This window comes from Amblyomma maculatum, chromosome 1, assembly GCF_055883805.1.
Source record: "Amblyomma maculatum isolate TAMU_Amacu chromosome 1, ASM5588380v1, whole genome shotgun sequence".
Lineage (NCBI taxonomy): Eukaryota > Metazoa > Arthropoda > Arachnida > Ixodida > Ixodidae > Amblyomma > Amblyomma maculatum.
Genome location: NC_139344.1, coordinates 240,935,596 through 240,963,043, shown reverse-complemented (window position 1 = coordinate 240,963,043; position 27,448 = coordinate 240,935,596). Strand labels below are relative to the sequence as shown.

At 45.8% G+C, this 27,448-nt stretch overlaps 2 protein-coding genes and 1 long non-coding RNA gene across 4 annotated transcripts in view; all 3 read right to left on the bottom strand.

The window, feature by feature from the left end:
• LOC146206052 (Krueppel-like factor 6) overlaps positions 1–7,586 on the bottom strand; it is a 363,425-nt gene extending 355,839 nt beyond the window's left edge. The window contains exon 1 of the mRNA XM_084590707.1: positions 6,896–7,586. Within this exon, the coding sequence (XP_084446833.1) occupies positions 6,896–6,997 (102 nt within the window). The 5' untranslated portion in view covers positions 6,998–7,586. The remainder of the gene's footprint in view (positions 1–6,895) is intronic.
• Positions 7,587–11,597: 4,011 nt separating this feature from the next.
• Positions 11,598–15,038, bottom strand: LOC146206051 (uncharacterized). Of its 2 annotated transcripts, XM_084590705.1 has the most exons (4): positions 14,691–15,038; positions 13,243–13,362; positions 12,372–12,500; positions 11,598–12,264 (listed from the first exon to the last, which is right to left on the bottom strand). In XM_084590705.1, the coding sequence occupies exons 1-4, from the start codon at positions 14,740–14,742 to the stop codon at positions 12,227–12,229; spliced, it is 339 nt and encodes a 112-aa protein (XP_084446831.1). In that variant the 5' UTR covers positions 14,743–15,038; the 3' UTR covers positions 11,598–12,226. The 2 variants fall into 2 exon arrangements, with proteins under 2 accessions (XP_084446831.1, XP_084446832.1); XM_084590706.1 differs by lacking the exon at positions 13,243–13,362.
• Positions 15,039–16,122: 1,084 nt separating this feature from the next.
• Positions 16,123–27,448, bottom strand: part of LOC146206050 (uncharacterized) — a 34,360-nt gene continuing 23,034 nt past the window's right edge. Inside the window, exons 3-4 of the long non-coding RNA XR_014704331.1 lie at positions 22,654–22,703; positions 16,123–16,264 (exon numbers count right to left, since the gene is read on the bottom strand). This is a non-coding gene — a long non-coding RNA (uncharacterized LOC146206050). The remainder of the gene's footprint in view (positions 16,265–22,653; positions 22,704–27,448) is intronic.

Below are 27,448 nucleotides of genomic sequence, written 5' to 3'. Positions count from 1 at the left end.
TTGCTCCTTGGCGGTTCCCCCTTGCGCGACAGCTTGCGAGCTGGTGTACGCGTAATCAAACTTTCCCGCCGAGAGAACCTGTTTCCCCGGCGGAGGGGAGACGGGTGCTTTTCTGATTTGCTCTTTTTTTTTTTTTTTCTTACGTGCACTTAATCACTTTCCACAGACACCTGCACCGCCTGATCTCTTCAATGCCTAGGGGATCGATAAAACCAAAAAGTGACCCCAGTCAGACCACGATAGATGAGCTTGCTGGAATTTTGTTCTCCCGCATTTCGCGAAACACGCAAGGTGAGCAATAATCACGCAGTGGACGATAAGAAGAAGAAAAAAGAAACAGAAGCAAGGACTGAAGTCAACTTGAAGGAAAATTTGCTTCCTTTGGTGTGCTCTCTGCGTCCACGCCTCCGTTATCGTGAGATCACCGTTTGGCGGCCATAACAGCGAGGATGAGTGTGTTCTCGAAACGGTGCACGCAACCGCCAGCTTCTATCATGCAACGCATCGCGAGAAAGCGGTGGCTGCAACAATGTGTAACCCTCCATCACAGCCCCTGGTTAGCCCTCGCTTTCAGTCAAGCTGTTAAAATGCATCTTCTATCGTCCTGCGGCAGTCCAGACTTGAAGCTCATTTCATGCGGTTCGTAACACAGAAGGCAAATATTTCAACCGTGCTTTAGCAGTGCCCGCGCGTGTCTCCCTATACGCCGAAATGATGACTGCTACACGCGCCCACTTTGAACCTGAAATTTAAGTGAGGAAATTATGCAGTTAGAGTTTCGCATGCTAGAAGCTTTAGCCGTAGGAGCCGCAGTCGTCACGAAGGGTGTTTCGCGCTGGAAAAGCAACGTACTGATCCGTTCATCCAGGCATGCAAGCAAAGAAAGCGCGCGCCCACATATTTCCCGTGCATGGACATTTCAAACAGAAGCGCATCTCCGCAGACTACGGTGCATTACGGTCCCGATCCGTGGGCGATCGGGAAAGAGCGCATGCGATACCGTGGTCGCGCGGCAGCGCAGGTGTATAATCTTGGCTGCCAGATCAAGACTCTGAGGCCGGGTGCTCGGCCGCAGCAGCAACAGCAGCGGCGCTCGTCAGCTGCCGGCCATCCGCCGCTCTGCGCTCCATTTAACCGTGGCGAGCGCGCGCCTAAAAGTGGCTGCCCGCCGAGCCCTTTTAGAAGGAAGGGGGTGAGCGAAGGCAGCGCCAGCCCGTGCCAGGCAAGCCATACGTTGAGCTGAGTAAATAAATTATGTCATGGTCCTCGGTCCGCTCTGTTTTCCCTCGCCTGCGTGTCGCTCTTTTGTTTGTTTTCTCTTTGCCCCGTTCAGCCCCGGAGTCTGCAGCAGCACCTGTTCACTCCCGTATATATGCGGGGCTTCGTCGCTGCTGCAGCGCGCCGCCGGGCTGAGAGTCATCGGCGCGCGTTCCAAGCTAAAACATGCGTCTGTCGTATCTCAATCGGGTCCGCTAATCAGCGAAAGAGCAGAGGGCTCAGAGCACCACAACCGCGTTGCACTACGTTGCACACGCTCACAGCGCGCTACGCGGTAGGGGGTCCCTTTCAAGGCGCGGCGCACCCTGACGGCGAATCCAATATTTCTCGGCCCCTTTTATTTTTTCGTTCGGCGTAAAACGCTTGTTCCCTTGCGCATCCCGCGAGCTTTTTACGAACGCGCGCCGTCGGGCACCGCGCGGCAATTTTCGAAGTAGCGCCCGCGCGGAAGACCACGCCATTTACGTCGGCAGCAGCAGCAAAAGCGCCGAGAAAGCCTGGAGGATGGAGCGACCCAGACACACAAATCCTCCCATCTTCCGCTTTAAAACCCGGCCAAGACGGTTGCGCAGCGCCGATCGGGCAGCTATTCGTACGAGCGGACTGATCTGCCGGAGGCAGGCGGCCGACGTTAAACGCGACATCGTGAGCATGGAAGCCATCACGGAACGCGATTCCACCGCCTTATTTACTCGTCATTGCTATCTCCACAGAAGCCGGTAGACAGCGGGCTGCATGCAGTGAAGACACCTAGGTTCGCTCCCGCCTCCGAATGCGCGCCGAGCAGTCAAAGGCACGAATAATCCTTGTCGACAAAGGTTCCGGCGATCGCCTTTGGTAACCTGATTAGGCCTTATATTTATACCCGAGCCCTCGATGGCCCAAAGTGCAGCTCATCACAGCGGCGGAGGAAAGCCGGCACCGAAAGCGAATCTGTGCTTGTAAACTTGTATCTTGCAAACAGTGTTGCCCAAAGTCTCCAGAGCGCAGCTGATGCCACTCCACAACGCCACATGATCTCGTGGAAGTTGGCCCAAGCAAGTTATGCGGTCAAGAACCGATAGTATATGCCGGCTATTCACCATATAGTTCTGAACGCACAATTGGAAAGCGAGGAGCGCTGAACTATATGTCACTGAACTGTCATACGTCCGCTGAAATGCCTCGTTCCTGCGTTAAATAAACTTTCCATTTGTAGGGTTCAACAAATGGGCCTCCCGGCGCTGTGTAGAAGCTCATCGCATGCCAAGAGCGTCCAGTGGCCTCGAATACGCCTTTACGCAGTGCACCTGCGACGGTTGCCTAGAATATGCCTTAACAGCATGGAGCCCACGCCACAAGGGAGAAGGAACGCTGCATCTATAGGGTCTGACGCCAAATAATGACCAGTCAACAAACTCAGAGCTATTTGTCATGCCAGGGCGACAATATCAACAACAACAAAACCTTTCAGAGCCGACAAACTGGAATGAAAAAGATTGCCCGGGACAAAGTACGGCAGCTGCGCCAAGAACGGCATTTCACAATTTTCCCTCTGTGACAATGCAAGAGCGCAGACGGGTTCAGCACGATACATCATGCTCAGTGTTTAGGAATTCAGAGTGACGAACCGCTTTGTCCTGGCGCACAAAGATGGAGCGGAGTGCGGCGGAGAAAACCCACTCAATGACCTCACGAGGTCTTCTCCCTTTTATTGAAACACCGTCAGCAAACATGGAAGAAAATTCGCTTTAAATTTGCCAACAGTGGCAACAGCCTCAGTCGTCCGCGAACCGCACGCAGGCGCAGGAGTTTCATGTAATGCATAGTTTCGAATTTATTGGCCCCGTGCATGCCACTTGCAACATTTTTTTTTTTTCATCAGAGTTCAGTAACTTTGCCGCTAGTAGCTACTTTATAGAATTTGAAAGGAAATGCTCAGACGCGTTTGTTGTTTTTTGACGTAAAATGCTGTTTCATTGTTTTGACGTTTCATTAAATTTATTTACCTTCCCTTATGGCGCCCTCACAAAATCGCGAGCTTATTTGCTGCATGCCACGAGACAAGTGCACTTTCTTTAAGATTCGTGCTCAAGTTGCTGGTACGAAACAACCTGCAATGAGTTATAAAAGAAAGTTTCTTCCTTTAGAGGGCATTTCGGAATCAGTCAGTCCAGAGGAACACATATTGCCTTGACTGCGTACGTATGTAAAGCATGCTACACAAAATTGCGCAGCACGTAGACGCAGGCACACGTCAAAACAAGTGCCTGCTGATTATTCACAAGGAAACTCTATACTGCTAAACCACGGTAAAATATTTTTTGATTACCGGCAATGTTGTAATCACATAGCGTGAAGCCTTGCTGATATCCAACGTCACGCGGACGTCTGTGCTTGAGTTATTTTCCCAGACTCTTCGCTGGCTACTTTCAAGTCGCTTCGGCATATCTTTTTTCTAACTAGTCACATGACAGAAAAAGTTGACCAAAAGCGAAGAGCCCACCGCGTCCTGACCTGCTGTAGGGATTACACGCTAGAGCTAGGATGGTGATAATGTATGAAAAAAAAAAAAAAAAAAAAAACATACTGACAGAGGAGGGCTACGCATGACGCTCCAGTTTTAGCAGATCTCGCAAGAGCCGGGAGTGTTGTCACGAAGACATCACTCCGGCTTAAGATAGTTGCTCTAACTATAGCCTGCAGCTGCTCTTCTGGAGAGGAAAATTTACTAAATGTGTTTCTGCCTGCCTGTGCTCAAGACAATGGCGAGATGGGCGTGCTGGTGTTACATAGTAAATCATTTGTGCAAAAGACAGATCGCGACGAAGCAAAGAAAAGCGAGACAAGCGCTACATCGCGTCTCATCTCGTGTTCCTCCACTTCGTCTTATGTGATAGCCGTTTAAAACATGCTCAAGAATTAGGATTCCAGACTAGCGGACGAAAAATAATATGCACAAGCCAATGCATGGCTGCCACAGCATTAACGCAACTTACTTTTATATACCTGTAATGACTTTTCAAGCAGCAACATGCGCTGCAAATGTGAGTGCACATCTAATGTAGAAAGTCGCCATTAAGAAACTTCTACGTGTTTTGCTCTACTGAACAATGTGTGACCGAAGAGCACTGAGACCTGGACAGTGGGGTACTGGCTCCAGCAACGGGTCCAAGCATGTAGCGGAAACAGCAAATAAGCAAGCTCCGGTTCTCAGGGACGCGTACGTATACTAAATGTGTACAACCTAGAGATGGTGCACGCGAGTGGCTGAAAGCTCAATGCAATAGGCTGCCACGCTATTTTCCCCTACTTTGCTTTTCTTGTCCGCTCCGTCACAAGTCATGTGGCAACGATTGGCTTAATTAAACGAGGAAGAACGGGGTCCAATAGCGTAATGGACGCGAAACGACTTGCCCGGCGGACGCTGTAACGAAAGCTGAGACCTTTGCTCACACTCTAAACACCATCGGTCGCATAGAGGATATGGATGGCAGAATATATTACTTCGCATTGTTTTATGAGATTTTGTTTTGCTAATTATCAAGTGGCCGCATAACGGAGAGGTGCAATACTGACGCAGGAATGTGCGCAGAGGCCTGCACAAGCCAAACTAAAGTGCCAATGTGAATGACATTCTGCCATTTATTGTTAAGCTATGGTTCTTGAACAAAATATAAAGGAGCGCTACGTCGCCAGTGGGCGAAAGCATCCCATAGGTACGCCACTGAAAATACTCGCGCGAGAAATGACTAGATTTTTTTCTTGGTTTTTGCATTCCTGATGTTGCATTAACGGTCACCAAAACACCGCATTTATGTCGTGCTCTTAGAGACGTGAAAGGGACCTCTGCGTTGTAGGAACTCTGCTCACTTCAAAGAGCATCGCATCACACGATAAGCAAAGGCGGGTACGGTCACCTTGCGTTGCTTTCAATAACAGATGATCACTTCAAAACCAAATCGCAGTAACTTGACTTCGCTGTTATTTAGAATCAATCCACAGTGGTGGTAAGTGCCTTTAACTAGGCACTATCCAACTGGGTCAACGGAAGCCCTATCCGTCTCGGCGTTCAACTAGTAACAGGCTTTGAGTGCCGAGCGCAAGCCGCACAATCAAACAAATAAGCAGACTGAAATAGCGACTGCACTACATCAGGGCAACGATATTGGCCCAGATTTTAAAAGCTTGCGTCAGAGGAAACTAGACACGATTGGCGCAAAAAATAAAAAGAGGCCGCGCTAAGAACCATTCTATGCATACAAGGGATTATTATATTCTGCTAAGCGCAAAATAGTCTTTAAACGAGTAGTGCTCTTTGCGACTGGCCCAATATGCCCACTGAACCGTTAGCATTCGTGTTCCAGCACGCTTCCGCAATGAAAGTAGGAAGCAAAGAGCCACGCATCGATGATTTCGACCGACAGAGACAGACAATGCCTAAAATCAACGTATACATTACCAGGAGGATAAAATGCATTGTTGAACTCTAGACGGAGCTTAATCAAGTATGAATTATTTTTGTATTTTATTTATTCAAGTTATTCCTAAAGGCCCTTCAAAGGAGGGTATTCCATTAGAGGGATGGTAATGCAATCATAATAATCGCGACACAAGTTTGTTTCAATGCTTGTTCGCAGTCCACGAGCAGCGGTTTTCACAAGAGTAAGTTTAGCACGCTCATGAGGCAATAATCGCGCCTAAAATCGGTATCAATCATCGACATTCCAATGTTTGTGGGTAAAAAAAAAATACAATAAATTTTCCTGCTCTAAATGACACGAAGTGAGCAAAAAAAAAAATAGGGGGTCAACTACTACAACAACGACTGGCACCGGACGGCGGCGGCGAAAGCAGCGACGCGGCAACGATCCCGTCGTCAGGACGCCAGGGAGCGACCGGAGAGAGCTAAAGAGAAAACGAAGTGCACAGACGAGGAACAGCGACACACGAACCGGAGTTAACGCTGCCGCCGGCAACCGCTTCATCCCTTCCTCACAGTGCAACTCTAGCATCCACGATAAAAAAAAAAAAAAATACCCTCTCACATGTGCCAGACGGACACACGAAAACAAAACATATCAAAAGTGGAGGGGGGCGCCGACAGCGCGAGCTGGCGCTCAAGATCATCGGCGCGAGGTCCCGTGATGCCGCGCGGGAAAAAGACTCGAAAATAGCGCCTAACCGACGGCGGCCCGTTTGAAAACGGCCGGTGGCAAATGCGCGCGCTCCGCGCGCCAACGCAATGCCGCAAACGACACTAGAGCACAGGAGACTTCCCGTTTCCAGGGCAGGTGGGGGACAGCTGCTCAGAACTCCACGCCGTGCGCCTAAAATTGTTAGACGAACAGCAGGTGAAAACGCGGAAGCTCCCGGCTCCGAACTAAGGTGTGTGTCAGCCGAGCAAAATGCATGCACAACCCCCGAACATATGACACAACAATTTCTCTCCACGTGACAAAACGGAACGTCAGGTGCCGAAAAGCAAAGACAACATATCACCTGCCGGCGAAAAAAAGATTGAGGTGGAAGGTCAGAACTTTGAATTGCCGGCATTGTACGGTGTTGTCGGTACTTTTTGGCATCGCTGCACCGTGGTCGTTTGAAGGAAACAATAACAAAATTCATATTTCCTGACCTGTTGCCAGAAGTCCTCCAACGACGGCTGAGCCGGGAAAAAACCAGTGTCGTGGATCGCTTGCAGCTCATGAAAGATATTTCCACTCGGCAAGATGTCCATGGTTGATGTGGGTGACTTCGATGTCCCGAGCAAGAGACAAGCACAGAAGGAAACAACGAAACAAAACAGAAGCTTGTCAGTTACAGCAGCAACCGAGGGCTAGATGAACTTTCCGATGGCACAACTCTCGCCGGCGACTGTAGTGAAATCCTGGACATCGCTGCCAGTCGGCCCAGATGCGGCCGCCGCTATAACGGCATGTTCGTAGCGTGCACCAACTCTCTCGGCCAGAGCTCAGCGGATCCTCAATGCATGCGGAGGCGTCACGGAGATCCAAGGCACTCGTTACGCCAAGCACGCGCACCGCCTGTGGGAACCAGCGGAGTGCAGAGGCGCAGGCGCTCTTTCCATTTGCGAGCAGACGCTCGTTCGCGCTCGCACCGCCAGCGCGCTTAGCCTCCAACCCGGGCGATAACAGCGCCGCCGCGTCCGCTGCGTCGAGAGTAGCGGCGCCTGCCTCCCCGCCACCTCCCTCCTTCACTTTCTGTTTGGCATCTCTGCCGCTAGGCGGAAAACAGGCGCTGCCTCACACGGGGTAAGCGAGAGGCGAGCTGGGCCCTCGTCACATCGGCGTGGGACCGCTGGGACTCACCTGACCGCCGCCAGTGAAACGCGGCGTCTTGCGGCGGCGCTGTGTTGATCGCATACTTGTGCAACCTTATCGCGCCTTCGGATGCGTCATGCTTTGACTCCACGCCTGTGTCGGCGACTGTTGCGCCATCACGGATAGTACCTGAGCTTTGCGTGCCGCATTCCACTTGTCTGACTGTAAGAAGCTTAAGTCACGGTGCATTTTTGTTGGTGTTGTTTTCTGATAAAGTACGCAGGAATATTCCTGAATCTATGCTGCTCTCATTCGTGAATAATGCCGGATGAGCGGAATCTTATGTCGGTAGTTCTTCAGTGGGGGGTCTGTGAGCGCCTTTGCAAGAAAACGTCTACTGTCGTCAGCAATATAACAGGGAACACAGCTTGGATTGAATTTGGATTTTGTTGGGTTTAACATGCCATTACTCTGGCTATGGAGCCGCTGTAGGCTGCGGAAATTACGATCACCTGGGGTTCTTTAACGTGCGCTGACATCGCAGGGTACATGGGCTCCTTTGCTGCTGTCGAAAATACTTCCGATCCCGCGGCTTTGGGTTCAGCCGCGGAGGGGGGGGGGGGGGACGAATAAAATATGATTATTCACTTATTGATTACCATAATTTAGCGCCATATGCAATTTTGTTTTCCGTTTTCTTACTATATAATTTACTCATGGCGTACAATTTCCGAAAGTAATTCTCAAAATTTACTACAGAATTAACTAGAATACTGCGAATTTTGTACAAGAACTTTGCTTCATTTCATAGTGCACACGACTTCACCTCGTTTCTCTGGTGAAATGTCGTCTACAAAGGAAAGAAAAACCTTTGAGTGCAGGTGCGGCCAAAATATTATGGAACACGCTTCTATTTATTTATTTATTTGATTCCTTAAGGGGCCCAGCAAGGGGATAAAAATGACTATGTACAAGAGTAAGTTAATTTCATAGCGAAGGTATGATGAAGTTGGACCCGTACGCAAGCGCACCGGCGACATGTGCTAACATATGTATAACCCAGTAAACACCAACCCATCTATGAGACGGCTATAAACTGTCTTGCCAAGACAAGCAAGATGCCCGATAGATGTCTCAGTAGACCTCTGAGATGGCTACTAAACGTATATAATATGTCTCGACAAGATATGCAAGACATTGCCAGATGTCTTGATATTTCTTGTAGTGATCTTGTAGCTCAGCTAATGCACCCACTTTTTTAGGCTACAAGACGTCTTGCAAGATATCTCCTAGAAATCTGGAAGACAAATAACTTACTAAACGTAAGTCAGTCTAGCAGATAGCTATAAGGCATCTTGCCCAAGATAAACAAGTCACCTTATAGACATCTGAAGTGGCACCCAAGACAGCTGATAGACATTTAAAAGATGCTTTGACAAGATATGAAAGATGTTTTTATATGTCTTGGTACTTCTTGTAGCTGCCTTCTAGCTCAGCTAATGCACCAACTTTTTTAAGCTGCAAGACGTCTTGCAAGTCATCATCTAGAGATCATTAAAATAGATTCTGAATGTCTAAAATGAGCTCTAGAATCTCCTGCAATGCTCTAAATTATTTATTCCCTGCTATTTCTCGCAAAACTGTCTGAAATGCTTATGTATTTGCAGAGGTTTTCAACACCACTGCCAGACAAAAAATATAGTCTCATCAGATGCTACAACTAAAGCTGTATTGCCGTCACACACCCACAGTGCTCTTTCACACATTCAGTTATGATGCAAGCTCAACTGATGTACAATTGTAAATCATTAATTCTCATGCACTACAACTGTTGTCTAGTAATGAGAACTGTATGTTTTTATTACAAAGCGTGCCACATTTCACTGTTAATGGCCATCAGGTGCTCTTTAGAAAGTTTGGTAGTAACTGCACCCAATGCTAGAAAATGAGATGAGTAAACTATTATACATTGCAAATAGGCAACTTAAACAATCTCATGCATGTTAAAAGCAAGGAAAGCCACAAGCAACAGTATGCAAATTAAAAAATGTGGTTCTCTGAAGCCTAATATTGTACCAAGGAAGAAAACACCAGAAAGAGCAAACTCATGAACACATGCCATGTAAAGAATGATGCACATTGTCATTCATTCTTACAGACATTAAAACTGCAAACAGTAAGTGAGAACTGCACACATTCTTTGTTACAAAACATGCCACACTGTACGGTGGACAGCCATGGTTGGGTGCTCTTTGGGAGATTCGGCAATAACTACAAAAGGTGCTAGGAAACAAAATGTGTAAATCATATATTTGACTTTTTTTCAACAATGCACTACGAAGTTACAAGCACAGAAACTAGACACTACAAGTGGTATGAAAATGACAAAATAATAATGCAGTTCTCTCCAAGCTTAAAATGATCTGTTTACAAAAGAATGACAACATCCATACTCCAAACAACAGGAAATGACTAGAAATAAACAGGGATAGGTATGCAAAAGTGTACAAAACTGGTTGAGTGGTTGAACGAACTATCTGCATAATGTTTGTACAAAATAAAACAAAGCAACAAATTCGAATGAAAAAGCTTCAGTATACAGAAAAAGGCGCTTTCACAAAGAACCATCATCACGTGTTGCATTTCATACTATATGTGCATGCATGTCACCAAATGAATGCTGGTCATACATACATCTTGTAGAAACTGCACAAACACTTGAGCAATAGGCACGACATCAAATCCATTAAAAAATCTACACTGCAAAAAAAGAAGCCAAGACTGCTTCACTGCTGCTGTTCCTGTTAGCATGACTAGAATGCACTGAAAAAAAAAATGCAATGGCTGCATGCCTGTCATAGTTACATTCTACTATCATAACTAAAAAGTACTAAGGAAAAGGTAGCAGGTAAGGGTCATACATCACTCTACAAGAAACACTAGAAGGCACCATAAGGAAAAAAAAAGGACGGAGCAAAAGTTTTGCATCCCTGTCATTGTACATACCAACCACTATATTCCCTATCAAAAGCTGTTTGCAGCACTACAAAAGATAAGGGCAGCATGAACCAGCCATGATGGCACCAACTGCCCTTACCTTTTGTAGTGCAGCAAACAGCTTGCGAGGAGTACAGAAGGCACAGCCAAAAAAAAAGAGAATAAAATTCAGTGTTGCACACCGTGCTGCTCTTCACATTCTGCTGGTATAAAAAGAAGGAAGTTAACTGCTGAGATAGTTGGTTTTTCAGAAATAAAAAAGGTATTTAGCATAACACAGACACACACAAGAAAGAAGACACTACGTGTACTTACTACAACTGTTTATTTAGGCAACTGTTTATTTAGGCAACTGTTTATTTAGGCAACTGTTTATTTAGGGGAAAGCAGTCGATGCATAGCTTTCACTGCTGATGTGCACATGTACAAGGCAACAGGAAAACAGCACCAATCTTATCAAAGAAGGTATGAGAAATATCTGTTCAGCCTCAAAGAAAAGCTGGAGTGTCACTGACACAGCTCAAACCTGTTTAATGTATAGATGGTATTCTCTGCTCCCTGAAAGCTTGCTCAGCTAAGCCATCACATAAGCTACGAAAGCAAACAGGTCGGCTGTCAGAAGAGACATGGCCAGCATTTCGTAAAGTGCACCACCGTCTATAAAATTCTACTGTCACGTAGAAAAATCTTATTTTGCACAAGCAGGATTCTGCGTCAATGGCCAACTTAGGAAACATGCAAAAGACATTAACAATGAAGGTGAGCGACTTCTCTTGCACCGTAGGGTTTGCACAAATTGTGAAAACTGTGGGTAACGGCTCATGAAACACTAGAAGCCCTTCATATAAAAAAGCAGGTTGCAGCTGTGTCAGCAGCAAATTGGTTTTTCTTATGAGACTGAAGAAAAATTTCTCACGCATAGTTTGACAAAATGGTGCTGTTTCCATGTTGCCTTGTACCCGTGCACATCACCTGAGTAGGCTATGTATATCGGCTGCTTTCCGCTGAACAGTTGTAAGCGCTGATGGTGTCCTCTGTCTTGTGTGCGACTGTGTTACGCTAAATAGCCTGTTATTATGCATGGAGAAAAGGCATTGAAAAAAAAAACAAGGTCTGAATACCACTGCCAACATTCTGGCATGAAAGCATTGTAAAATGAGGGAGCTGGCATGGGTTGTGCATCTGTTATTCTGTACAACCCTAGAGGGCAGAGAAAATTAAAAAAAAAAAAAAAAAAAACTTCCGGGGCTATCAGATCCACTGCAGTCAGTTACAAATTAAGAATGAAGGGGCGAATATCCCTCAAAGGAGGCTTTTCTGCCAATCAGATCGTTCTCAACACTGATACCACTCCAGCCCTTGTCCACAGCTAACTAGGCTGGGCAGCTTTTTCTTTATTGGTACTGAACACCAGCTGCACTGCCTCTTTTTGTCACCTACTGCTATGAAAGGGGGAATACCTTTGTGGCTCAATTGATTGGGAGGCTCCTCTCTGTCAATTGTTGGAGGCCTACCTTTGCAAAATTACAAAGCTTCAAACTTGAGTTGTAAATGAGCACAGAAGGTGCCTTGATCCCAGCTACTTGCTATTGCGGCACTGTTCATGGTGGCTGTGCAGCGCCTTTAGATGTGGACTTGGTCTTTGTCACAAGGCAAACACCAACCACTCTTTTGTGACGTCGGCAAAACTAAGTTTCATTGGTGTTGAAGGCTTTCCATGTCACACCTGCCAGGATTAAAATCAAAAGCACGATTTAGATATATGAGCTCCCAAACAGAAGGAAAAAGTCCCACTGTTGGCAACTCTAAGTTTTTGGCACAGTCAAACCATACCTGTGTATTCAGTCAGTAGCCCGCGACTGGCCAGGGAGATGTCAGTGCTGTGGCCCTCATTGCTAAGTTGTGTTTGCAGCACAGACAGGAAAAGGATAGTTGCTAGGCAGCCGTGGAGGTGGTGGCAACCTGCAAGGTGTTCCAATGCTTTAACGATTTCTTGTGAAGTTTAATAAAGCAAATCACTGACTACAAAACATAGGATATGAATTTAACCTCAAAATATGTCACATAAGGTTGAGAGTACTGAGTACACAATAGAAATATGTTTAACCAAGACACGCACTAGCAGCACAAAATAGTGCTGAGTATAATATATGTATATTAATAACTCCTTGATGACCTCGAAGGCTAAAACATTTTCTTGTCTTCCCCAACAGACACACCTGTAGAGAACCACCATTTTCCTGATTTATACATTTCTTTTTTTTTTTTTATTGAGAGTCACTTTCTATGCTGGGTAAGGTTCCTGCCTCTGAGTTTGCTAAGTGTTTCACTCGACATATGTAGAGAAGAAATAAATCTATGTATCATGTATCTATGTATGGATGCATTACCTATGTATGTATCTATGCATGTATATATGTAGGTACCTATGTATGTATGCATCGCCAGTTTTTCCTAGAACAAATGAAAGCAATATTTTAAACAGTGAGCATGCACCCAGAGCAAAAAAAAAAAAAAAAAAGAATGCATAGCTCACTTGCTTGAGCTGTTGGGTAAGTGTTTTGTTTACATGAAAATTCGCGCAGACACAAAATAACAAGAGCACCAAACACAGACACAACAGCACAATGTGAAAAAGAGCATTAAATTCTAAATTCTAAACTTAATTCTAAGTTAATTAATTCTAAAGTCAAAGCTCAGCTACTTTGGTCATCTGATGAGAAGAGAGGAGTCGCTGGAGAAAGATTTGATGCTGGAAAAGGTTGAGGGTCGCCGGAGAAGGGGTAGGCAGCGAACGCGATGGTTAGATGGCATCCTTGAGGCACTGCAGATGAAGTTATGTGATGTTAGGAAGATAGTGAGAGACCGGAAAGCGTGGCGTGACATGGTCCATAGGGTCACGAAGAGTCGGACACGACTGAACTGAACTGAAATTAAATGAAGGTATTTCACCTTTGATGCCAAACACCTTCACTTCGGGAGGAGTCCATATGCTATCAAAAGGTTTGCGTGGAGTCACAGCTTTGTTGTTGAGGACAGCCAGAAGGCATACACTGAACCCATTTATAACATGGCTACATTTTATACGCCTTAAAAGTAAGTTATGGTTCAGTACTCTCTTTTCTTTTCCCAGTTCTGGATAGGAAGAGTCTATTGGCCCTGAAGCAAGAAAACAAATGAAATTGATATGTTTTTGTGTATTATAATAGGCTTTTCGTTATATGAGGTCCGTCCGAAAGATTTGATTTCGATTTCTTTCTGTACCAATTCAACTGAAGCTTAATTTCTTAAAACATTTCCGCCAATAAAAAAAAAAAAAAAAAAAAAAGCCTGAGGACCAAAGCAAATAGAGCACCAGCACATCACACAGCATGCAGTTCAGGAACTTATAAGAACTAAATTGTGCTTTCTGACTATATGAAAATGTAAAATCACTTAATCACGGCAATGTAATGGCTGACTGTAAACATTTTATGAACTATTAAAATTAAATCACTGCAGAATGTTTGTACGCCGTTCCTATCTCGCTATGTGTTTAAACTTGTGCCTGTGAACAGGCAGAGAGTATTTTGCGAGCAGTTGGGAGAGTCGCTGTGGCCAGAATGCACCTTACCCTCCCCTCTAAGGCGGCTTATTGAGATCGTTCTCTTTCTTTTTCGCAACCGCGGCATAACTTAGCGCGTATAGAGCTCTGCAGGCTGACAAACAATGCACGGCTTCCACTCGACGGTGCGCATTTTCTGTATCTTGCTGCACAGTGAAGGCCACACTAAGCATGCAGACTTTCGTGCTCAGTTGTGTTTCCAGGGAAAGCGTTAGAACCAGCGGCAATCAACGAAAGACGTCGGATCGCCAAGCTCATTTTGAAGAATTACATCGCGAGGTTCCGCCGCCAATGGCAGTTCACGAAACGCGGCGAGTGGAATTACAAGCGAAAAACCTTCCTGCATGCACAAAACTGTAGATGCGCCATAAAACACCGCCTTTCGTACTGACTAAACGGTCCGCGCGCGCTATCTTGCTCGCCCATACAGCCTGCGCCGGCGGATGCAAACAACGGTCCTTGCAGCATTTTTATCGGAAAAAGAAAACACTCAGTCACTTTACTGCTCCATTAAGTGACTCATTTAGAAGAAACAATTTCTTACTCACCCAGCGAAGCTTGCCTTGCAGCCAGAAGTAGCAGCCGCTGTGCGGGATACATTTTCAACGCAGTCACAAACCAACGGCCTAACGTGCAGACACGACTAGACACGACGAAAATTTGAAATGGCCAGCCGCCGAGCAGCGCATTGATACAATAACTTTAAAAACAATAGAAATCTGAAATATATTTCATAAAACAAGCTATACAAGTAAAATGTAACTGTTGCTTATGACGTATTTGTTTCAAAACGGTAAATACAACCTGCGTCTTGCGTAATTATTTTGGCGCACTATTTTCTATCTCGCTGTAAAGAGGAGGGGTGCGAAAAGGCCACGGCGCGCAAAGTTTGGGAATGGCAGATCGTGCATAGCTGGCGTTCCGTATTAACATCGGCGCAGCAAATCTTTCCTCTGTGCGAACTACTGGCTTTTATCACACACGGATACATCGCTAGCTTACTTTGTCGTTGTGAACACTCGGAGTTTGGAGTCTTCCGGCGGACTGGACTGCGTCCAGCGAGGTCGAACACAGTACGCGTGTGGATATCGGCTGCAGAAATGAAGGTGTCAGCGGCTTTTGTACATTATGTTGAGATACCCATCGCCTAAACAGCATTTCTTGGTGCCATATTGGTCCTGCATGCTGGAAACAGCCCAAATTGCATGCTTAATTCAAAAGCGCAGGCACTTTGGATACAGTATTTTGCAAGCTGAAAAATTGCTAGAACAAACCTTCGACAATTTATGCTTAGAGTATGCAGAACAGTGTCGTCCAGTTAAATTGTGTACATATTGCACTATAGGCGCATATGTGACCCTGACACGTCTTGTTAGGAAGTATGGTAGACTTCTGAAGCAGAACTCTAGAAGACATCTGGCGTAAGCCGGCTAATAACTGTCTTGCGTAGCTGAAGACATAAAAATTCTTCACTAGACAGATTCCAGACATCTTGCCGATGATGTCTTCTAGACTAGCACCAAGCGACGTCTTGTAGATGTCTTTGATAGCTCAAGATATATGTGACCAATATAGACATATCAAGACAGCTACAAGATATTCTGTGCTCAGTGGGTAAGGTACTTCCTAACATTAGCTAGGTTACAAGTGTTAAGCGCTTGTCACCGAGGCTCCGTGCTTCATGGCCGGGACTGTGCGTGCGTGCTTGGTCACTTGATTTTCTGGTCCGATGACAAGAGAGTTTCGTGGGGCAGTTGACAAACTTGGCGCATTGCTGAATATCGTTGTCGAGTATCCTTTAAGGGTGAGCTGGGTTTGCAGCATTAATTCCAAGAAAGCTCGTTCAGTACCTTGCGTACCCAATCCGTCGCAGTGGAGCTTATACAGCGTTTCACAAAGGAAGAGGGAAGTTGCGCCGCATGCGTGAGCAAACGCCTCCCTTCTCTCACCCCTCCCCTCTGCCCACATAGAGTTGCCGGAATGCACGTTTATTTATTCACCTTTGTTTATTTTAATGCGTACAAATAGCCCGATGACCATTGGTGTACCGGAGTATCAACGTAAAGATCAATTCCAAAAGCTCTTTGTCCCATGTAAACACAGTGAAGACAGCCACGAAACACTGCAGCAAGAAACACACATACATACGTGTACACAAAAATGAAAATTTAAGCGCCCGCAATGTGACAAATGAAAAGGAGAAAATTAAGCAGATCTTGCAAATCGTTAGATTACAACTCACTTAAGGCTTGTAGACAGCGTTTCAAGTTTGGCTGCTTGTATTCGTGCTGCTTTATTTATTGTCACGTTTCTTACGTGTCCTCACTCCGGAACACCAAATCGACGACGCAAAGATCCATGAGCCGGGGGTTCGCCGATATAATTTTGAACTGATTACCCTGTCACCTTTAACAATGGACTACCGGTCGGTGAAAAAAGTAATTTAGGGAAACTAAAAAGAAAAAAGAACATGTTGATATCACATGCGAGGCTACAAACATGGGTGTCCTGTTTTCTTCAAAAGTATAGTTCTGGTGCGCACCATACAGGGAAGCAATGACAGTGCACTACCGCGACCTCTCTCATTTTTCATCAATAAACAGATATCCGGCCTATTCAAATAGCTGCAGGGATGCGGAATCAGTCATTTTTTCACTAGCATCGCCTTTTTTATTAATTTTTTTTTTCTCTAAAGTGCACTCGAGTTCTTTGGACTATCACTAGCAAATGTGACCTATGCGCAATTAACTGAAAATATTTGACCCTCTGAGACGCTATATATGTACACAGTTGTGTACAACGCCAATTCGCAGCTTTTTCTAACAGTGATCCAGGAGTGATTTATTTGCTCTGAGGCGGATTTAGCATTCCTTGTGTCGCAACTACAGTCGTTTTTATGGCATATAGCAAACGCAGTAATAAATAGAGAGTTTTAAAATAGGAAGACCCGGTCGATTAGAGGAATATGGTAATAACGGGGTGCGAGTGGTTGTCGTACCCCTCATCCTTTCACCGAAGCATTCCGCGCGTGCGAATTGTCGCTCCCCTATTACCCTATCCCTCTAACAGGTTGGATCCCCCTATTCCAAAGCTCCCTAATACCACTTGACACAGTGAGCGAGATAACGTGCTCCGCCATTTTTATGCAGACATATTTTGACGAGTAGTAATATCCGTTTTTTTTTTTTTTCCTCGTATTTTCAGTGGATTTCAGGGGTGATGTGTGCCTTCGAGGTACAATTTATGTTCACGATTTATCGGCTATTTACTGGGTCATTCTTGTCATTTCAAGGTTGCAATTTTCATTAATTACAACACTTCGTGACAATGGATGAAACTGATAATTTAGCACATCCCTGCAAATTGTGAACCGCTGTTGCTTTGGAAAACTAAGGAGTTGCCGTTTCTAAGGCCTGAATATACTGATAGGGCGGAAAAAATATCCTGGACGGAAACAAAAAGTGGCTTCTGGAAAGGGTAACTGTACACGCACGCAGTACGTGTTGACTGCATAGGACATAAGGTACCGTCTTTGCCAGAAGTACCCAGGCTGCAGGGTTTGCTTCTCAGCCGTGTTTGTAGCCCTTCATCGATTCCAAGAGGCAAAAATGGTATTTACAGATAAGAGTGAGGGGCTTTCTTTAAGTACAGATGATTAATAATGAGGCATGTCCTATAAACGTTTAACTACAGGGCTAAAGAGCAAGCCGTGCAGCCTGGTTACGTTTGGCAAAGACGGTACACGGCGAAAGAGCTGGTTCGCAAATGACTCGGGGGCATATGTAGGTACCTCCTAGTCAGCTGTCAAGCATGGTGGGTTGAAATAAATCCTTGACTTTGCCTATTTTACACATTTTATTCATACTTGTTCAAACAATTTCCTAACCCTTTCTTATCAGTTTCTTCCCATTGCCATTGTTCCCTCAATCTGTCTCATATTCCAGAGCAGCAAGTTCAGCTACCTGTTCCATGAATTAAATCGCTCTGTCTTTATTTCTCACTAGGAAGCTGGTATAAAGTACGCTGATTTTTGAACGCGAATCTGGTTGAAAGCCCGCACAAACCAATGAACGAATACTCCAGACTCACTAAAAGCGCTGCATGCCACACATGCATGGATGAAAGATTTCAACAATAGCCTCATGTACACTCCAACAAAAAGCAGTTCAGCTCGAGATATAAGTGTTGGGAGGACTTAACAATGAGACGATATATATTAAATTCTAACAATGAGAACAGATGAAACTGCATTTCCAGGAGCACAGAGCAACAAACTGGAGTGGCTAGTCATGTCAAGCGGCACGAGCGGAAACCCACCAAGTCCTACTGGAATACTACATTTAATTGTGAGGAAATTGTGGAATATTGAAGATACTGTCATGCACACGCTGATTGGGATGGTATGAGCATTCTATGGGTCGCAAAGTTCCTGAAGATTGTGCTGCGTTTGCGCAACGAGCAATTAAAATTTTCCATAAAAAGCCATACGGGGTGCATGTTTGAGAATAAATAGCAAACAATTTAGAAGCCTTCCGTGGGAGGATCTACTGATACATTAATCGTTAATCCACATCAAAATCATTACCAGGCTAACTATACACCCCCTGCAAGGAAAAGACCTCCTTTCAATTAGCCTGGTCCTGTGTCAGCTGTATCCATTTTGTTTCTATTTCGCAAACTTGCCTTAAGGGGTACTATATGAACACACGTAAATAATTTTCTTGCAGGAACTGTAGAAGGCTCCTGTTCTTATTGTTGTCGGTCAGCCACTTGGAGAAGTCTTCTTCTCTTGTTGCCATTAGTCCCACTTTCTAGTGAGAATGTGTGTTCTGCACAAGTCCACAGCAGATGGCGAACATCCACCTCTACAGTCGGAATGGAACACTTCGGGTAGGTGGCGGGTCCGTCTTCTTCAGTACGCCATCGGGACGTGACCGACGGGAAACTGGGCCACTCCAGCCCTTACCCTTCTAAGGGATACCTCCTCCAATGAAGATGACAAGACCCGCTTGGTGCCCGTAAGCTTCTTAACCTCATAATAATAATAATTGGTTCACAGGAAGGGAAAGAAGACACAGTATCTGTCACACCTGTTTCTGTGGACACCTGAACGTCGCCGTGAGGGAAGGGAGGAAGGTGGGAGTGAAAGTGGAAAGAGAGAAAGAGGAGCCGTAGTGGAGGGCTACGGAGTAATTTCGACCACTTGGGGATCTTTAATGTGCGCTGACATCGCACAGCACACGGACGCCTCTTCGTTTCGCCTCCATGGAAACGCAGCAGCCGCCGTTGGGATCGAACCCGGGTACTCTGGCACAGTAGTCGGGCGTCTTACCACTGCACCACTGCGGCGGGGTTAACCTCATCCGCCGACTTAACTTTCTGCCACGCCCTGTTATGCTTGCCTTCCCTTGAAATCCACTATGTCACCCTTAGGGACCACCTGCCTTCGCATTACATGTACTGCCCATGTCCCCTAGGCAGCACAAACTGTCGACCAATATTGGTACTATGTTGGCCATACACTTTTCCTATGTTAAGTCAGCTGCTGCCAATGTAATGCCAATATTGTACCAATGGTTTGTGCCACCTGGGCCATTTCTTCTTCACGATCGCTACTAAAATGGCATTAACTCGCGCCTGTTCCGTTATCCATTCGGCAAGCTTCCGTTCCCTCAACCTTTACACCTACCATTTTTTGTTTTATGGCCGTCTGTGTATACGCCGTCCTCAATTTAAGTTGAACCGTTTTCGTTAGCATCCACGTTTCTGCTCCATATGTGAGTACCGGTGACGTACAGTTAACACTTTCTTCCCGAAGAATACTGGCAACCTGCAGTTCATCATCTGAGAGTACTTGTCGAATTCGCTCCACTCCGATCTGATTCTTCTAGTGATTTCCCTTTTGCATCTGAATCTGCAGCTATTACCCATATCCATAGTACTAGACGTATACCCTTACCATTTCCAGCGCCTTGCTGCCTGTACCAAATTGTTCTTCATTTCCGAAGCTGCTCAACTTAAGTTTTCTGCATACTAAATTTTAGGCCCGTCATTCTGTTTTGCCTGTCTATGTCATATTAATTATTCTGGCGAAGTTTAAAATTGTGAACAAAAAAAAAATTAAGTTCCAATCAGTTTGCAGGGTATGAGCCACTGCTTTGATGAAATAGCCTTGCATGCTGGTGAACGAAGCTCGGGAAACGATTATAAGCTCAAGTCAACGGAAGCACACGGTGTCGAGCCATTAAGAGCGAGATGAAATGACAAGCTTTTTTATTCACACACTGCAGCGGCCTTGGTAGAAATAATAATAACAAAGACATTTAAGACTGCTTGCCCATGTGTAAATGCGAAAGCATTAGTGCAACGGGTGAAGTGTTGTATAGGGGGGTTTTCGAGTACAGTTTTCTGCTGCGAGAGTGTCCAGTCATACAAGAATGAAGTGGTGCGAATTAAGTTGCCTTGTAGGTATCTTCATTCGCTCTTTGAACATGTGTTAAAAGCATTTTACGCTACTGCTATATTCGGTCTGTGTGTATTAACGTACTTAACGTATACTGTCATGCTTCACGTGGCGTATCGGGGCTGTATTTGTCAATATGCAGGTTTGAAAGCAAATGGCAGATATATACGTGTAATTAGCACGAATATCTGTCACTATCTAGGCTCCAAGTTAGCTAGCACGTGTATGCTATAGGCGGAGCGAGAAATCATACGACCACACTGTAGGACGATTGGTTCAGAATTTTTATATGAAATTCGGCGAAACTGACGCCACATATAGCTCGGTCAATAGCGAGTACATTAGACGGACGACGAGTATAGGACTGTCTGAAATGACTGTGGCCTAAGTCGCGGATGTGTCTGGATGCATCCAGCGATGCATCGCGGATGTTCGGCTTGACCTGTGCGTCGTACGACCACCGAATCAACGTTACTAAAATGGCTTGGATGACTTGATCCATTTTTCTTGCCATCGCTGTCATTTTTCATCTCATCACTCGGTCACGTGTCTTCGCATTAGGATAACAGTTTGGCGCCTTGAGCAATACCATACCCCATGACCCATCATTTTCTTATCACGGAATCACAAATAGGCTGCCATTCTGTCGACATATTGAAGCCACGTCATCCAGAACGCATTTCACTCACTCCCTGCCTCTGTTTCGAATCGCACCTCCAAGCACGATCACACTGCGACTGCAGTGGTGGCCGAGTGGATCCGCTTCGCATGCGGGAGGTCCTCGTTGCCTCCAATGGGCACACACCGGTGATACTGCTGGTATAGACTTTTACCCTTGCCTGGTGCTCAGTGAGGTGCTTGGAAATTAGGTATTTGTCCCTACTTTGCGTAAAAAAGAAAACGAAAAACTTCGGGGACGCCGTAGAGCTTTGCTTCTATAAGTAATCATCGCTCCCCCATTCACTGGCCAATCATCAACATATCCCTTCTTAAGTACACATCTAATCACGCGATACACTTCACGGTTTCACTGCACAGGCAATCCACTAAATCACTCCACGCTACACACACTACGCATCCTGACTGCATTTCTCACAATTACCTTACATATGAATTAAGGTATACATGAATCACATCTTAGTCATTGATATATCACACACGTATATGTATATAATATATACACGCACGAACCAGATTGTTCGCACGATAAGTCATCACTAAGTTCTCCTTTGACTCGTACATTACCTAGTTCTTAGTCCGCATAGCCACAATTACTCATGCACATGTTTCTAAGGCGCTTCGCTAAATACCGCAACGCGTTCACAACGGTCCACCTTTATACAGCTTGACAAAAAAAGAACAAGACGAGTGTAAACTGGTGATATGCAAAAGCAAATAAACGAATAAGTGCCCTCGTGGCTTATGGGTAGTCTATCCCACGTCGTGCGTACATTCAATTCCCACCCTAAACAAACTTAACCGACTTTACTTTCATTTGGTTATATGAACCTCCCTGAGAAATCTAGCGTTAGTCCAAACATGCTTGACCTCTTCCTCAATTTCCACTGCCCCATCGAAATTTTTAGCCAACGACGCTGACGACGTCGAATTTTCTGCGACACGGGACACTTAACGCTGCCACGACCCTCTTGTCGGGGCTAAGGACAAGGAGGAATGTAGATGATGCCAGTCCTGTTGGTTTATGTTCCTTCTTGTTCTTGTCCCATTTGCGCCATTTTCTGTTTCAACCATGGCTGCTCTCTCTCGCGCCATAAACATTTAGAATCATCAATAAGGCACACTGATCATCTGGCTCGGCCGCTAGAGGTTGCTATAATATAAGGCAACTAAATGAGCATGATAGCAACTGCTACCACCCTGTTTCAAAGGGGACGCTCCTATATTCCATCCATCCCCCCATCCATCCACTTCCTTTTCACCACGAGCGCTTTTTCTGATGCTCCAGCCTTGGCAGTTTCGCAAAGAGCACAGTTTGCAGACCACTCGGAACGAGTTGCGCTCAAAATAAGCAAATATGTTCCACGTACTTTAACGCTTCCAGCACTTTCTTTTTTCCCCCTTGGCTTCATCTCAGTGCCTGTAAGAAAGATGAAAAACGGTACAAGTAGGATAAGGTTGCGTGCATGTTTGAAACTGCATTATCCAATGCAATAATTCTGTATTCCTTTAGCCATGGAACGAAGCATTAATATTCAGCAGCTTCGCAAGCAATCTGTTTAATCTCGCGCTCGTAAAATGATATGCATTTGAAGAAGCCGTGCATATAGTTCTATGCTTTCTTTCTTTCTTCTTTTTTTTTTTTTTCACACAGCAATCTCTGACGCAGACATCCGGCATAAGAGACGGCAAAGGTGGCAACGGACTGCTCAGCAAGATGACAAGGTGATTGGTCGTTTAGGTCTGCATTACATCTCACAGAAACTATACACTGGCAGTTAAGCTCGCTTCGACTGGAAGCAGGAAAAAAAATGAATAAATAGTGATGCGTTTAACTGCGAATAGTGCCTCCCATATTTCAAGGGGCTATGCAGACAGCCGAAAAAAAGAAAAAGAAAATTTTATGCCGTGACGACAGAATTTCTATGCCGTTTTCGGCCCGCAAACCTGTAATGACGACATAAATGTCTGTTGTAACATCAGAATTATTTGTGGTTACAGAGAAAAGTATTACAGAACTACCGATTACAGAAAATTACTACAGAAAAAAAACAAAAAACACTACAGGTTATAGAGTAGTACCAGAGAAAACCGACGTAACAATAAGGCACTGCCCAATTAGAGAAAATCTGATGTTACGACAAACCTACAGAACATTTTGTCGTATTTTTGGCCTCATTCGAGCTATTTTCCACTCGAAGTTAGGCCAGAGGTTGAATTGCGCAGTTTGAAGCAGCGAAATTAACCTATGCCCAATTGAGATCAAGGCGCCTGAACACGTGTCACCAAATTTTCAGCACGTGTCGAGGCACCGCTATTTGTCAACAATTCAGCCGCGACATCCAGAATTTCCGAGCTTTTGCGTCGACCTCTTCGACAGAAATAGGTTCACGCAGCGACGGTCTGATAATGTTTGACATTTTCACAGCGCAACGGAGGAATGCATGACGATCAAGAAAAACAAAACGATGTCTGTTATTCTATCAGCTGGTTCAGCTTGCTTCACCCGGGCTGAATGATGACGTGCGCGAAGTTTACTCTGTGCGAAATGACACAACGAAGGCGGAGAAGGGAATGCGCAAAGCGAAAACTGCACTTTTCCTGTGGGAAGGAACTACTGCCACTCTTCACATTCAGCGCAACAGTGACGCTGCAGAAGACAACAAGCGCAAGATGCGGATCGGGGGGGTAAGAGAAAAGCAACAAGAAAAACAAGAGACCTATTTTTTTGCGAGAAGCATTTGTTACAGGTCCCTCTTCCATTATTTTGCGAAACAAATACTTCCTTGGTTGTATACACAAGCCACTCTGCACGCTTAAACGGGGGCCCAGGTACGCGGTTTGTACCTATTCAAATCCCCCTGGTGTGCTTAAACCAACGCAATTAATACCTTCAGCCCGGTTCCACAAGCAGGTCATGCCACTGAAAAGTTAGACTGCGGATATAATAACTAACTCAAGACGAAAGCTGGATGCTGGTGAGCCCCTCGATCATTCGGGCCTGACCGCAGAGCAGACAGATATAGATGTACTGATTTGATTCCCGGGCCCGAACGACCGGAGCAGAAATGCAGAAGCCTCGAGCGCTCACGAACACTTATCCTCATGGCGCGGCGAGAAATGCATAAACAATCGAGGATGAACACGCACAGCGCAGAACAGTCGTGCATCTGCGCGGGGCAAGGGAACAGAGAAAATTTCCGCACCGCTAACGAAAAGAAAAACAGGGGCTCGCCACTTAGGATGGAAATGAATCACGGCATGCTCGGATTCGTACACAGCTTACAACACAATGGACACATTGAGATGGGCCAAAGAGATACTACGAACTGGCTCGTCGGGGCCAGAGGCTTTGAGCCGTACGCGGATCACAGGAAAAGACTTGAATGCAGATAGCGTCGACGGCCGCGGACGCAGAATCCAACACGCTCGCAGCCAGACGGGACAGAACAGGAAGACCGCATTTAGCGCCATGTACGACACACACGCGCACTGTCGTTCCAGCAGAAACAATGCAAGGACGACGCCGCGGCTAATGAGCGGAGAGTCCCCCCCCCCCTTTTCGTACATCGGCACTACGCGCAGGGCGCACGCGTCGCGTACGGAATCCCGTCCGGAGAAGCCAAGGAAGAGCAGCCTTTTTATCTGGCTGAAATTAGCCCGCCGGACCAATCAGCGCGGCGGAGCAATCAGTGCGGCGCCGTCATTTTCTCACCGCTCCATTCGGTGGGCAGCGTGTCGATATAAGTTGCGAGAAGCAGCGAGCTAGGTGCGCCCGTCCGTGCCGAATTAGCTGCGCACGGGCGACGTGAAGTGAATCCCGAAAGACGCGGCGTCCGGCCACGAAGCGGCCGCCGGGCAAAACGGGTTCCCGCCGCCGCTACCGGGCTCCCAATTAAGACTACCGTCCCACGAGTCGGATAAATAGCGCGAGCGCCGATCGACAGGTCCCGGCACGGTGTCCGGGTTTGTGACGACGATTTGGTACCCCCTCCACCCTCCAGCGCGCTCTTCCCTGGGCGTCACTGTTCGCGGGGTGCGCGTCATCACTAGCGTCCGTCACAGCTTGAGCAAGCTTGAGCCTTGCGCCAGTTTCCTGTGCCTTGACAGCCGACGCCTCCGCGTAGTACCGGAACGGAGCCCCGCCGCCCAGCTGCCTCAGCGTGCGGATGCCTCGTCTTTCCTGCGAACACTGCGAGCTGAGGCATTTCGTCTCCACCTCAGCGAGTCGCTTTCTGCTCATTGCGATGTCGGTCGAACACGAACCGGACGTTGCTGTTTGAGTAAAAAATAAGCACAGGAAGTGTCGCTGATTTATGGTCGTTCCCTTTATCTTTAGGCGGGTTAAACTTCACTCATCGGTGAAAGCGTGTACCAACAACCTGGTATGCACCGTATTAGCAAAAAAATATGCAGCTTGTTTCAAAGAGATGCGAAACTCAGAGGTTGTGGCTTCGGATCCCAGCGGCGGCGTGTAGTTGTTTCATTTTCTACTTTCTGATCAATTATCTACATACAGGCTATGTTGAACAGGCTATGTTGGTGAGGCTAAACCGCAGACGCAAAAAGTCAAGCTACGAGGCTTAGTGCAGTGTAGTAATATGACTTTCCCTTACGGTGTTTTCATGTGTCCACACAGAAAGTGTGACAGACTCGGCGCCTTTCCTTTCCTGTAAACAAATTACTAATAGGCTATGTAATAAATAAATAGTGATAATTAGTGGCGATTGTAATTATTATATTAAATAATGATGATGACCATAGTTAATGGCAGTGGTAAATGCACACAATAAAACAAGTTAAAACAAAATAAAATAACAAATAAAACCAGAATAAAGAAATAAATCCATAAAACCATACTAAAAAGTAAAGGTAAAATCACAAAAAACGTCGCGGCAGCGCTAATGATTTCGCATTATTCCAGTGCAGTTTCTACAGCGACCTCTAATTTTTATTTCACATGATGAACACACACAAACATAAAAACGGCACCTGCAGGTGCATGCAACCGCGAGGAGTAGAGTGCACACACGCTCTCAGGTGCTTCTGCAACAATGGCGGTGCCAGGCAGCAACGAAGACCCGGCAAGTTATGTCGCCATAGAAGGAGGTTCCGTAGCACTACGGTGACAATTACGAGCACCTCAGGCTGCGATGGCAGAAGCATGTAGCAGCAACGTTGCTTGTAAGGCTGTCGCATCCCACTCTTAAGGTCCCCACAACTTTTGATAATGTTTATCAGCTGATTAGAACCTTTAAAATAAACGCCGAGGGCTGATACCGCTCGCTACTTTGTGTAGAAGCAAATATAGCCTACTAACGAATTTTATGCAGCTTATGTGGACGGCGTAAATGCTCAGATGAAACATCAGATGAACTAAATAAATGGTGGGATTTCAACTTTGATATACAGGCTCTAGCAGATTATCTTTCAGGCACTACAATCACGAAGACCCGTTTCTGCAATGGAGACGCAACTATGGTTCCTCACGCTGCAGTTTTGTAATTAGCAATGTTTTTTTTTTTTTCAAACTCCGAAACTAAACGACCAAATTAAAATTATACCCCCATCTGGTAGCGGAATGTGTGTCCCTTTTTTAACTGAACCGAATTCTAACCAAACAAATGCAGCGATAGCCGAACAAGAGCATGCACTCGAATTTGTATTCGGTATAGGAGCATAATTCAGCAGCGCTTGTGAAATGAGGTCGGAGGAAGTATAGCCACTGGAACTTCGGAAGACAGAAGCCGATTATATATCAGTCAGTAACAAATCATAGAGGAAACGGGCAGATATCTTGTTTATGTGCGTTAGTTCTGTAGCATTGTTTTCGTTCGGCAACCCTAATGTACGTACGTTAGGCTCTACCACATGTAGTTCATCTTCGTTCATCGTAAAAAAGTAGCAATTGAAGAAATCAGTGAAATTTATGGCTCTTAGTTGCTAGTGGCGAGCGTGTAGAAATATGTGTGATATCGTAGATTTACGAGGCAGTTCCTGAGGGTTAGTTCGCCACAACTATCAGTGAAGCGGCGCAATTACACTGCCAAGAATACTGCGTGTGTTTCTAGTTGAGAACGGAAATTTCGCCAGTGGGACCACCTCACAAGCAGCAGGCAAGCGCATTTTGTCGTTGCGAAAGACAACTTCGCTGCAGCGAGACGT

Bases quoted from the DNA above. Each gene is read 5' to 3' on its own strand.
- LOC146206051 (XM_084590705.1), bottom strand. From the start codon at position 14,742: ATGTATCCCGCACAGCGGCTGCTACTTCTGGCTGCAAGGCAAGCTTCG. The intron at 12,501-13,242 runs GTAGCTGAGCTT...AACACCTTGCAG, and splicing joins CTTCTCATCAGATGACCAAA to GTTGCCACCACCTCCACGGC. The intron at 12,265-12,371 runs GTATGGTTTGAC...TAATCCTGGCAG, and splicing joins GCTACTGACTGAATACACAG to GTGTGACATGGAAAGCCTTC.